We start from the raw sequence: 12,825 nt of genomic DNA on the forward strand, positions 1-12,825 counted from the left end.
TCTCATCTTTTATTTTGGATATTCTCTCTTCATCCTTTAAAGAAATATGAAGGATGTCATATAGATGATCTGCTGTAGTACAATGAGATATGAAAGATCAAACTGTTTTAAATGATCATCTAAATGAAGATATAGATGACTAAATTTAGATTAGCTGTTGGAGATGCTCTAACTAGCACTAGCGAGCTAAATACATCATATAGCAGACTATAAGTAACTTATAGTGGCTGCAATAGCACGGATCTATTTATGTAACACTATCACATTTGTACTTTATCATAAGATTCTTTGTATATGGGTGTTGTCGTTACCATAGGAACGAACACAATCACCTTCAATACTCTATGGATTCAATAGCTAAGATGCTTGTGTTGCGGTCTATGGTTTCTATTTATACTCATACTTATATATGTACGGATATATCATTAATTTGTCCAATTATTATTTTGTGGTTACGTTGTTAGTACATTAGAAAGTTATTTTTTTATTTTTTTATTTTATACTCAAATTTATATGGGACTATTATCTATCGGTATTGGAACTTATAGTCTCATTTTTCACTTGTGCTAATACTTATAAACCAAAAATTAAATTTTTAATCTTAAATTTAGAGTCAATTTAGTGTTCTTTCATCATAGTTTATTTATCAACATTGATTTTTAGATCTCTAAGAACACGTATACAAGTTATTTTTATATATTATTTTTATTTAGAAATATGATGTTTAGCTTTTTTATAAAAAGAGCTAAACAATCACCCTAGCATCCTTATCCACTGATCCGCTACATAGCCACCAATCTGTTACCAACCCACCTTACTTGCGGGATGGCAGGATGCAAAGCTGCCTTGCGAGTGACCATAAGCAGAGTTTGTACCGTGTTCTTTTGTGCTAAATGTCTGAATAGACGAATAATTTTGTAAAATGAATGAATCAACTATTTTGTATACGAATGAATGAATTAACTATTATCAAATTAAAAATTGAATTTACAACGATATGCAAAGAAAATCATATGCATTTACTTTTAGAAAAATTGCACTCCAGAGGTTTGGGAAACATGTCCACTCATCAATTCATCCGTGAAACAGAAAACCAACGTACTCATCTTTTTCACATCTGCCTATACTTATATTAATAAGCCAAAAATTTAAACTTTTAACTTCAAATTTAAAGTTTTCTCATAGTAATTTATTTATAGCCTTGGCTTTAGATCGCTAAAAACACATATATAAAACTTTTATTCATAAATTATTTTTTGTTTGTAAATATATCGTTTGATCTTTTCCAAACCAAAACCATCACCCATAAAAGAATACGGAAATGGTTCGACGAGGCTAAGAACCCACTCCAGTGTACAAGCCCAGTACTAGCAGAGGAAAAACAGGCTTTGACACAACAGAAACGCCGATTCTGATTACAAAATGACATACAGAGCGCAAACTGTGCTAAATCGTCCTCAGTTTCTTATAAAATGATGGGAGTTTAGTGAAACCCAACTTTAACATTTGGGTATGGTACAAAAGAAACAAATGGCAAACAGAAGATAATCAGCAGCTGTTCCAGGGATATAATAACTATGAACAAAAGCGAACTTGATGTACTTTACAAAATACAAACGAGGATATACCAAAACCTGTCCCCTTTGTACCGTGTAATGGACAGGAAAAACGCAAACAAGGTGAACGCCCAACATCCCGCTCAAAAAGGGGTCCACTGCATCAACGCGTTGGAGTTTCCTCAAAAGAATCCGGCCTTGTATTGACAAATGAATTCAGTAAAGATAACTCTTAGGATAGTACACTGGCGTATCAGAATTTGGGTGGAGACCTGCTTCCTGACGCTTTGAATGGTCCACTTGAACCAAATGGATCAGCATCATCGAAAGAATCAAACCGACCAAAATTTCTTGAGCTTTTCGGTGAATCAAACCCAGTTACATTCTCACCTTTGGAGCTGTTTATGGAGTCAAACCTGGAAAAGCGGCTTTCTTGAGGGAAGAATCCACTCTCCTGGGATCTGAAGGAATCGAACTTTCCAAAGTTATAAGAGGAACTATCATCACGGCTTTCACTGAATTTTGGTGAGAATCCAGATGTGTATGCAGGTGAACTTGGAACAGAATCATCAAAAAATGAACTTTTCTTCCTTCCATAGACACTGGCACCACCTGGAGAGCCCACACTAATAGGAGTTACACCAAAGTCATCTGACCCAAAGAAAGAGTTGTGTGTGCTTCCATGATGGTCAGACTCCTGTATCAAGGCAGTTCATAAGAGATAGAAAAGGATAGGGCTCAAAAACCAGAACTCAAAAGAAGCTGGGTAACTCACATTGTTCATTGCATTAGATCCCCAAACAGATTCAGTATCTTGGTCATCAAAGTTCCAGGAGGTTTCATCGGCATATTTATCACCAAAAACGGATTCAGAACCACCATGGTCACTTTGACAAAACAACAAATAAATGTTTATGTTACTAACGAGACAATCTAAAAATTACATGGTTCATATTATATGTAATGTGTGATAAAAAAAATCAAGCACTACAGAATTTTTCCACAGCAAACCGTCAGTACATACAGTGTAAAGACAATGGGAAAATATTTCAAGGAAGTATTACCTCCATTTCATATTATAAAATGTTATGGCCCTTCCTAGATTCATATGGATGCTAATGAATCTGGACACATATAAAACATATACATTGATCTATCGTTGAATCTAATAGACCCAAAACGTCTTTTAATATAGAATATTGGGAGTAGGAAATAATGGTGAATATTCTACACCCCTACTTGTTGTATGGAAAAATCTACTATGTGGAAAACATGATATCCATTATCCATCTTGAGTAATGCTGCTACTGGATAATGCTGATACCTATAGCGGACCCATGCTAGGGCCATATGGAACTAAAGAAATCCTAAGCCCCCGTCAAATGGAGATCAACAGTCAACAATACACTAGAAGCTGGATAGAACAGTGATACTCAAAGTGGACCCATGTTGTGACAGGAAATCAACAAATCCATCAACTAGAGATCAATCATCACAAAAGGAAGGCCCACAACACTATATCCGAGAAATATGCTGACTTGTTCCAAATTTGTAAATATAGATCATTCTGTTCAATTAAACAATGCCTGACATATCTCAGTTTTATTATTAAATGTAGCCCATTCTGTTCAATTAAACTATGCCTGACAAATCTCAGTTCTAGAGATCACGCAAATAGCAAGTCAAAAATTATACAACAAAAAATTATGCACTATCCAAATTGTGAAAACATGTATACCTGTAGGTTTCTTTTTTGCTGGGAGATGAGTCATGCATCGCAAAATTCGAAGATGCAAATGGACTTCCTGATGCACTTCTTCCAGCACTGTTGGGGCTCCTTACAGACTCCTCGCCAAAATCATATCCTAACTCACTCTCAGCTGCATGATCACCAGCTCTGTAATGTCTCCCATCCTTGATGTGACCATTTGAAGATGCAACAGGGGACATCTCATCCATATCATTCCAAAGAGATGGTACTTGTACATTTTCAGATGGAACTGTGTTTTCAACAATTGTACCATTGTCCTTTACAAGACCAAACCCTGTTAAATAATATGATTTAGTCAGATAAAATCAAAAAATGGGGGAAATAGGTTGGCCATGTAGAGACATTAAATATGAACGAATGAAGCTAATGTGATTCAGATCTATGAGATCTTTACTAAAAATACATGTTTTACTTCCACACCAGCAGTGTTGTAGTAAGGAAGATTTTCTACTAAACAGATTCCCTTGCTATCCTAAACATAAGCAGCGGATAATCAATAGAATAATAAAAATACTGAATAATATGTCAGTTTACAATGAGAAGTACCCTGCGCTATAAAATTAGCTATAAGCATGGTCATGCTTTATTATTTTCGGATGCAACACAACTATCATTAGCAACAACTCAGAGAAAAGATAAATGGGTCGAGCTTATATCATTCAAGAATTAATCACTAGTTTCGATTGTATAAACAGAGTTACTAATTTCAATACATTTCAAGTGTTCTTAAGCAATAACAACATAGAGCAAGATGGCATGAAAGTATTGTTTTACCTTCGTCCTCAAACTTGTCCCAGTCTTCATCCCATTCAACCACTCCCTCTTGCTTCCCAGGTTCCCATCCTAACAAACAAGGAAATATTCTCAGGTTATGTATCTGAAGAATTAGTGACAAAAGTGAAATTGAACTAGGGCAGCATTTCGTTCCACCGATAGGCTTGCCAGAAAATAATAACCAGAAGTTTGGAGAGTGTAGTACCAGAAGGAAGCTCAACTGATGCAGATGGTTTGAACTGCAGCCCAAAGTGCTTGCACCGTTCACTAAAAGCTTTTTCCATCTCCTCCAAATGGTATTGAATTCGATCAGCTCGAACCTAGGAACAGTGGCACACAGTGCACGGTGTTATTTGAAAGAGACATGTGAGGAAAACTACCAAAGTTAGAACATACCTGAAGCAAACCATCAACACTTCCACCTTGTACCATTTTAACTAATGCATCATGCAGCTCAACTTTCCTCTCCTGAAAAACAAATCAATCAACTTTGATTCAACAGAGAGACAAAAGATAAGAATATCACAGTAAGAATCTCCTTGAGACAATTTTCTACGATGCAGCACTTAGCAACCTGAACATCACGAAATGCAGCTTCTTCAACAGCCAGTTTGGAAGCTAACTCTGCTACTTGCTTGTACTTCTCTTCATATTTCTTAGCTAATGATTCCACCTGGATTAAAACAAATGCTGCCCATCAGTTTGTTACAAGCTAATGATTTTTTGCACATGCATGCCTCCAAACATTGAAAAGCAAGAACAAACAGCTCTAAAGGGGATAGATACATGTAATAAGCAAATGTTCTGTACCTCACGTTTATCAGAAGATGCTCTTTCAGTGATCTCATTCAGCCTATTGTCACACCGACTTTTGTACAAAACCTTCAACAAAATAAAAGTAACAAAAAGGGAATAATCAATAAATCGTGTACACACATCAATTTTCAGCAACCTAGCTATGTCAATTTTTTTATAAAAAAACTGCACACATGATTACAAGCAAGAATTAAATTTACTAAATTATTTTGCAGATGAAAAACTAGTAACAAATCACAAGTGTGCTTACAAGATCTTGCATCTTTGTGCGGTAGTATTCTAGTTTCTCTCTGGAATCTAGGACCTGCTTCTCCACCTCAACCTTCACAATGCAAAACAGAAAGGCAATTTGCTTCAAAGTCCACAAAAGACCAAAATATAACATAGATTAAGCTATAGGCAATACTTGCATCTACAGAGAAAGATAACAAGTTTTAACCGCCATTATAGGGCATTCCTTTGAAAGTTACAAAAAGAAAAGGATAAAAAATTTAACCAAGAGAGAAAGGCTATCCTGAAGTTGCAATCAAAGACTGCTAAAAAGCAAAGTGCTCAAAAAAATATGCTGAATTTAAGTATGGTCATATGTCCGTATGGGCATGTATCAGTCAACTTGATAATATATGGAATGGAAACTTGTACGTCACAAAAGTGAGCATGCTTCAGTAGCTTTGTCATCGTGACTTTAGTGGGGATTGAAATACTCTATACTCCTTTAAAAGAAGCCAGTGTTAGAGGCAGACTGTAAATTTTACAAATTACCCCTTGAACTTCTTAATCAAATCTAAATGGATAGACACATATAAAATAAAATTAAGGTGAATATTCCCTATACAGAAAATATGTGTAACACAGTTCATGTAAAATGCATTTCTATCTCTTTAGGCAATATTATAATATATTTTCTTTTATACATAGCAAAGCATGGGTGTTCAGCTAGTTTCATAAATAATCACAAACATAAAGTTCATACGTAACTGTAGTAGATGTGGCATTTACCTCTTGACTTAACTACTATGGTTTCTAACTTACGATACTAGAACCATGCCCACGCATGGCAACAACCACTAAGTATGATATAGTCCAGAGTATAAAAATGTAAATAGATAAATAATATATAAAGAACTACCCTGGAATCTAAAAATAATACATGTGACTACGTGATACCAATCAACCATCTGCATGATACCAAATGTCCACATATTTGCAGACATAACCCCCAATCCAGTTTCATACTTCTAGTTTTCAACAATTTGACAATTCCTTGGATTGCACAAACCCTACCATACACTACCACAGACCAATTGTTAAATCAAGTACGCAGTATTGTTTCAACATATCATAGAGGTACGGTTTAAATATAATAACAAGATCTGTTTAATCATTCTAAATGTGCAACAGCTGCTGTCGTTCCTGTCAACCATTGAAGAACTAGCCTGCTTTTTCATTAAAAAAACTGCTCAAAGTGGAACAGGACTGATAAGTGATCAGCTGTTCATAACAGACAGCTCAGTATTTAAGGATGTGATCACCTACCTTCTTAGGAGCGTCAGATACCTCCTGCGCAGCTGAGTTCAGTCCACTTTTGTCATCTTTATTTGCTTGAGCTGCTGCATGGTTATCCATACCAGGCATGTGAGATCTTGGTTGCCCTGGTCTGTTAGCACCATCCATCTGTCCATGCAAATGTGGTGGCAAAGGTGGCCGCACGACAGCAGCAGGTCCAGCTGCTCCAGGGCCCTTGTGCGGCAGTCCTGCCCAACATAAAATACCTTATGAGCAACAGAGAGAAGAACCAGAAAACTAGACACAGGATATCATGTTGTGATACAGTTATGAAATGATTCACCGTAGCCAGTATTATCTATTACCTGGATTTTGTTGCCATGATGGGCCGTTGTATGCCGTTGAAGGCAAGCCTGTTGCACGCAACAGTACCTCATCATATTTAAGAGAGTCAGGAAGTGCTGGAGGCAAAGAAGTTCCAGCTCGGTGTCTCTCCATTAAATAAAGTGCAATGCAAAACTCTCTCAAAGAAAGCATGCCATCATTATCTTGGTCGGACAAGTCCCACACTTGCTTCAGAATCTCTGAGAAGTATAGAAGAACGTCACTTGCATTAGCCATCCACAACAGAATTCCATCCCAACGGGATGTGTTTGGTATCTTAAGAAAACTATCATCGAAATAGATAATCAAAATGATAACTGGCATCACAAGTATTATGGCAACAAACATGATAAAATCAATTTAAAGCAATAAGCCAAACAAAAAAGTGCATACAAGAACCTCACAAAAGAAAGGAACTAGAGCATATCACAGACAGAAGTAAGCATGTGCACACTTAGGAGTTAGGACAATTATATGCTAGTCATGAGATCCCACCTCTTGGAAGCCTCCAACTGAGGAACAGAGTGCGAGCTTCTGCGCCAGTTATTTTGCCATCTCTGTCCCTATCAACATCCCCAAAGACTTTAGTGTACTTCTGGATGTCAGACTGCGTAACTTTGGGCCACTGAGAAGCCGAATTAGAAACCCCAGCAGAAACACCCGGTACAGTTGGTGCTGGAACAGTCGGCCTTGTGGTGGGATGAATCTGTTTAGGTTGAGTGACACCAGAGCTCACTGTTGGAGTACCTTGCTGAGAACCAAACTGCGCTAGATTCGACAGGTTCTGGGAGCCAGATGGTGTGGACATAAAACCAGATGAGATGGGAGCCATGCTTGTTGGAAATGAAGGTGTTGATACATTTGACTTAGGCTGAGTAAGAGCAGAGAAGATGTCATTGCTTGTTCCTAAGCCACTGGCAGAACCATTTCCAGACAGAACCAAAGCTTTCGAATCTTGAGCCGGTACAGCACTGTTGCTTTGCGGTGGCATTGATGAAGAGGAAATTGCTTGTGCCTGTTGTCCAGGAGCCATGCCCATTGTGCTGGACACTGCAAAACCATATCCACCTGGTGCTGCTTGTGGAGCAGTTGCTCCTGGGGTAGCTTGCGAGACACCTCCAACTGTACCAACATGGCCTCCTTGCCAACCAGCAGTTCCTCCCATGCTTCCTCCTCCTAGTGGAACTTGATTAATCCCAGGTGCTTGAACTTGAAGTGATGCTGCTGGTGCTCCTGGTTGAGGTGGCCTCATGCTAGGTGGCTGCGATTGCATTCCCCTCGGCGCTGCGAATTGAGTTGGTTGCAGAGCACCACCCTGACTTGCAGCCGGCATCATAGAATTGACCCCTTGGGGTCTCGGCACAGCTCCGGCGTTCCCCTGCTGCGAACTGGCAATTTGAGTAGAAGCTGGCAACATACCACCTCCCTGAGGTCTTGGCGCACCAGCTGCATTCATCTGCGGCTGCACAGCTCCAAACTGCCCTGGAGCAGGCGTCCCCGCAGCATTTACCTGGGGCCTGGGAGCACCCGCCGCGCCCATCTGCGGAGTAGCTGGCCCACCGGCTATCTTGGGAGGTGGAATTCTAGCAGCAGCGGGGCCATACAGCGCCGACTGCACTATGTCGGGCGTGAGCTGACGCCCGCTCTGCGCCACGGTGACGAGGCGCAGGGCGTTGAAGAACTCCGGCCGGCCGAGGAAGCCGGTCTTGTTCTTATCGGCGTGCATCCATACCTGCAAGCACGATTCCCAGCACCGGTAATGCTCAACTCATTCGAATTCGCGGGGAGCGAGAGATCTACCGCTACCACCCACCCACCGAGATCGCACCTAAAATCGGACGCGCTCTCCAATCGGAGGGTGGCCATTAGCCGGCGGCGCGGCGCGAAATCGAAGCGAGCAGGAGGGTTTGAGGGGCACGCACCTGGGCGAGGACTTGCTGCGGTAGGCTGGCACCCTGGAAGAAGGCGACGGCCTCCTGGCCGCTGATGCGGCCGTCCTGGTTCAAATCCGCGCGGCGGAAGTAGGCCTCGAAGGCCTCCGTCCCCGCCATCGCCGGGATCCGGAGCGGAGGCCCCGCTGGGGTGGGGGATCTGCTGCGGCGGGGCGGTGGAGATCTCGGGGGAGCGTGTCGCGGGCGGCTGCAGCGGCAGGAGGCTCCTCTTCTCCTGTGTGTCTGCGAGGGCAGTGGTTGGGGTCCTCCGGGTGTCGAGATGGCGAGCGGGGAGAGCTTGCAAATTTCCCCCCTCAGTTTTATATATTTATTCGTTAAAGTGAACTTCACAAAACCTCGCATATTTGGTTCAAGTTGTACGAAACATATGGGCGTGTTATATATTCATATGAATTTAATCTAATATTCATATGAATTAAAATGATATTTAAAATTCTGAGTTCATTTAATCCAGGATCTAAATGTTCTGGTCACTAATTTAATTATTTCTCGTTGTACTGTTATATTGAGTTAATTTTGTTAATGTGTGGTTTTGTGAAACCTCGAGATCATATATCCTATGTTATCTACCACTGATTTAAAATATTTGGTTTTATAAGACACAAGTTATAATACCGAGGCAACGGAAAACTCCTTCGGTTGCTTCTATAGAGGTTAGTGTAGGAGCAAATCTGGTTCAAGCTCAAGCGTGACCTCAACGATATTTCTTCGACAGTTCTATACTTTTATAGGTACGTTCTTCTAGACATGTGACTATTAAGGTCTTAAAAAGCATTTTGTAATTGGAGTTCGTCCGATTGGCTTGGTTCTTGTTCCTTTTTTCTTTGGGGGTCATGGTTGCAATGGATATGATGGGGAGTATAGTTTATCAAACTATGATAATTTTAATTGCAATTTTAGCTGGCATAGTTCTTTTTATCTATACTAACCGTTGTTTTTTTAAACAAGCTGATTAGAGGACGGAATCCCATCCATGTGGCAGGACATTATATGGTGTCGATATCATCAGCGCCTCATCCATCTCATGGGTTCAAGTCTTTGGGTCATCCTAAACAACACCCATGCACCACGTGTCTTAAAGAGAACCACCAACTAGTGCAGAGCACAATGGTAATACTAGCGGTAGACATGAGTCAACAGCACCGACCATGGTAGTCGGAATGAAGAAAAGTTGGAGCAAACAAGAAAAGGGAAAAGGAGAAAACATAGAAGATGTGTCGTTACTAGAAGACGACTCATTGACCGGTGAAGATATAGGGACCCTCTTTGTACCTCGGTACCAAGCTAGACCTGATATCCATAGTACCAGTCGATATTCACGTAAGTCAAGCTTGATATGTGGCGCATGAACCTATGGGTATCACATAGTACATATTGGTATCAGATGATACTTATAGATATTAACAATGATGTCATTATTGTCAAGACTGCTATGCATAGGTACCACCTCAACACACATTGATAAGTACCATATGATATTCATGTGAGCCAGGCTTGTACGTGGCACCTGATACCTATGAGTATCGGCTAATACCCATAGCTATCAGTTGGGGTAACATAAGTACCAAGCCTACTACGAGTGGGTGTCAACTAGGGTGATGCATTGCACAAATGTAACTGCACATAACACCAATGAGTAGCCCAAAGGTGTTGCCCCACTATGTTAGTTGTCAATTAAAAACTCTAGATCTAACATCTTCACTGGTCATCCTCTTGGTCGCACTACCAACGGTCTAAGAAGAGGAGCTTATGTCAATTAATGTCCTTCAAGACTGCCTTCCTTATCCTTACCCCTATTGTCGTGGGAGCTCGATTTAGCAGGTGTCGTCATGCCGTGAGCATGAGACAAAGGAGCAAGCCACGAGAACAGTTTTGTCCACCACCCTCATCGATAACATATAAGCGCGGCTATGGAGGAGAATGATAAGAGATGTAGGAAGAAGGCAAGTGGATAAGGAGATAGAAAATACATCGTGTAAATACGAAGCACAACTCATTAAATATTTCGTCTTGGACGAAATGTTGTCCTTTGGTATATTTATGTTTTTAAAACATAAATCAGATATAAGTATTTTGTTCGTTTTGGTCGTTACCGTACACACTATTACTCCTTTTATGCGCACACTTCTTAAACGGTGTATTTTTTAAAAAAGTTTTTATATAAAAGTCCACCCTCTCAACTTTCTAAGACAAGTAGTTAATTGTATCGCTTACATCATCAAATATCTATTATAAATTTCAGTGCAGCCAAAAAAAACAAATTCAGTTCAGTTAAAAAAAACAAACTCAGTGATTTTTTTACTAATGCACAGTTCAGTATTTCACGCAGGTCGACGGGCGGTAAGCAGCAGATTATTCAGCCTGTACCGGAGGCCGCACGCGTTGCAGAACGTGCCTGGCCCCTCCGGTCCCGTCCGCCACTGCGGCGTCTCCGTCGTGTTGCAGTGGCCGCACGTCTTCCCCTCGCCGTTGCATTTGCGCCGCCGCTTGGCGAGACCAGGCTGTTTCCCGCCGCCGGGAACTTCACGGTGGCTGCTGCCGGCGTCGGCAGTGTCCAGCCTGGGGGGAACCAGCGACCAGGCCCTCTTGCGGCTCTTGCCAGCGGGTCGGCCTCGCGGTTTCTTCGCCGACGACGGAATGTCGACGATCGGCGCGAACTCCTCGTTAACGCCGGCGTCGAGGGCTCTCTGTGACCTGGACTCCGGCGCGGCAACGTCCTCGTGCACTTGCTCCGCCTCTCCGCCGCCGACGCCGGCGTCGGCGTCGACGGCCGCGGGCGTTGGCGAGCGGCAGTCAAGCCCGGCCCCCTCCATGAAAGTGTCGATCGCCGGGAGGCAGCTCATGACCTCGTCGAGCGGGTCGTCGGGGCAGCACAGCCCCTCGCCGTCGACGACGGGGACATCATCGACGTCGACGAGGTCGAGGAGGAGGACACAAGGCGGCGTTGGTTTCCGCATCGATCAATTTAGTTCAAAAGGTAGTAGTAATTTGCGAAGTCTTGAGCGTTAATTATTGCATTAGTAGGGACCGGGAGAGAAGAGAGACACACGTGCACGGTTAGTTTCGACGAGGAGAAAGAAAAAAGGGAAATTGTATTTCGAAACAAACTCTGCTAACAGCATAATCTTCCGGAGTTCTATCTTCTTCCATCGGCAAACATAAGAGAGTTCTATTCTATTTGCAAAAAAAAAAAAAAGGAGAGAGAGAGTTCTATTCTGAATAGACCAAACTTCGATACGTGCTGACAAAACGAGGATTCAATTAGCCATCTTTTGGATTTTTGGTGCAAACAGAAAATAATTCGAGAATAAAACTTTTATATACGTGTTCACAATAAAAGTTGAAAAATAAATTATGATAAAAAACCATCAAAATCAACTTTAAATTTAATGTTAAAAATTAAAATTTTGATTTATAAATATAAGCAAAAGCCAAATAAATAAATAAGTGTCTGAATCAAAGTCCACAAACACGATAAAGTATGAATCGGAATAAGTTCGCATGTTATTCCATCTCAACGCCCAACTCGTCTTACATCTATCTAAAAAATCATTTTACATCAAATAAGTACCTGGCACAGTTCACCAATAGATTAGCCCTTTGAGTGAGAGAAGTAAAAAAAACTATTTAAAATTTTGTCATGAGTCATTTTAGCAAAAAACTATTTAAACGTTAACTGATACCATCCGTCGGTTTTTTATTTAACGTCACTAACGTTTAACTATCCGTCTTACTTAAAATTATATAATCACTAATTATTTTGTTATAATTTAATTTATTAGTTAAATAAACCTTATTACTTATAATTTTATATATCTTTACTACTATAAAAGCCTCCGCGCCACCTACTCTCATTGCATTTTTTCAATTTACCCCCTTAACTTCGTATTATTAAAAATCAATCCAATCGAGATGGATATCCACATTAAATCAAATTGGTATGGATATTTCCTATATAAAAATAATGGCCGCATATTTCATGAAAGATATTTTTCTATTCTAGAAATAACGTAATATGTTTTTATCTTTTGCAAAGCACAAACATTCATCAGGTAGTTTGTATAGA

At 40.6% G+C, this 12,825-nt stretch overlaps 2 protein-coding genes across 2 annotated transcripts; both read right to left on the reverse strand.

The window, feature by feature from the left end:
* Positions 1-1,435: 1,435 nt before the first annotated feature.
* LOC102699576 (epidermal growth factor receptor substrate 15-like) lies at positions 1,436-8,987 on the reverse strand. The gene is made up of 13 exons (XM_006650942.3): positions 8,730-8,987; positions 7,303-8,539; positions 6,789-7,007; positions 6,454-6,671; positions 5,168-5,239; positions 4,912-4,983; positions 4,676-4,774; positions 4,498-4,569; positions 4,307-4,421; positions 4,102-4,170; positions 3,295-3,601; positions 2,332-2,443; positions 1,436-2,253 (listed from the first exon to the last, which is right to left on the reverse strand). The coding sequence occupies exons 1-13, from the start codon at positions 8,856-8,858 to the stop codon at positions 1,810-1,812; spliced, it is 3,165 nt and encodes a 1,054-aa protein (XP_006651005.1). The 5' UTR covers positions 8,859-8,987; the 3' UTR covers positions 1,436-1,809.
* Positions 8,988-11,080: 2,093 nt separating this feature from the next.
* On the reverse strand, positions 11,081-11,716 carry LOC102699851 (GATA transcription factor 12-like). The gene has a single exon (XM_006650943.1). The coding sequence runs from the start codon at positions 11,714-11,716 to the stop codon at positions 11,081-11,083; it is 636 nt and encodes a 211-aa protein (XP_006651006.1).
* Positions 11,717-12,825: the final 1,109 nt, after the last annotated feature.

Source organism: Oryza brachyantha, chromosome 3 (genome assembly GCF_000231095.2).
Source record: "Oryza brachyantha chromosome 3, ObraRS2, whole genome shotgun sequence".
Taxonomy (NCBI): Eukaryota; Viridiplantae; Streptophyta; class Magnoliopsida; order Poales; family Poaceae; genus Oryza; species Oryza brachyantha.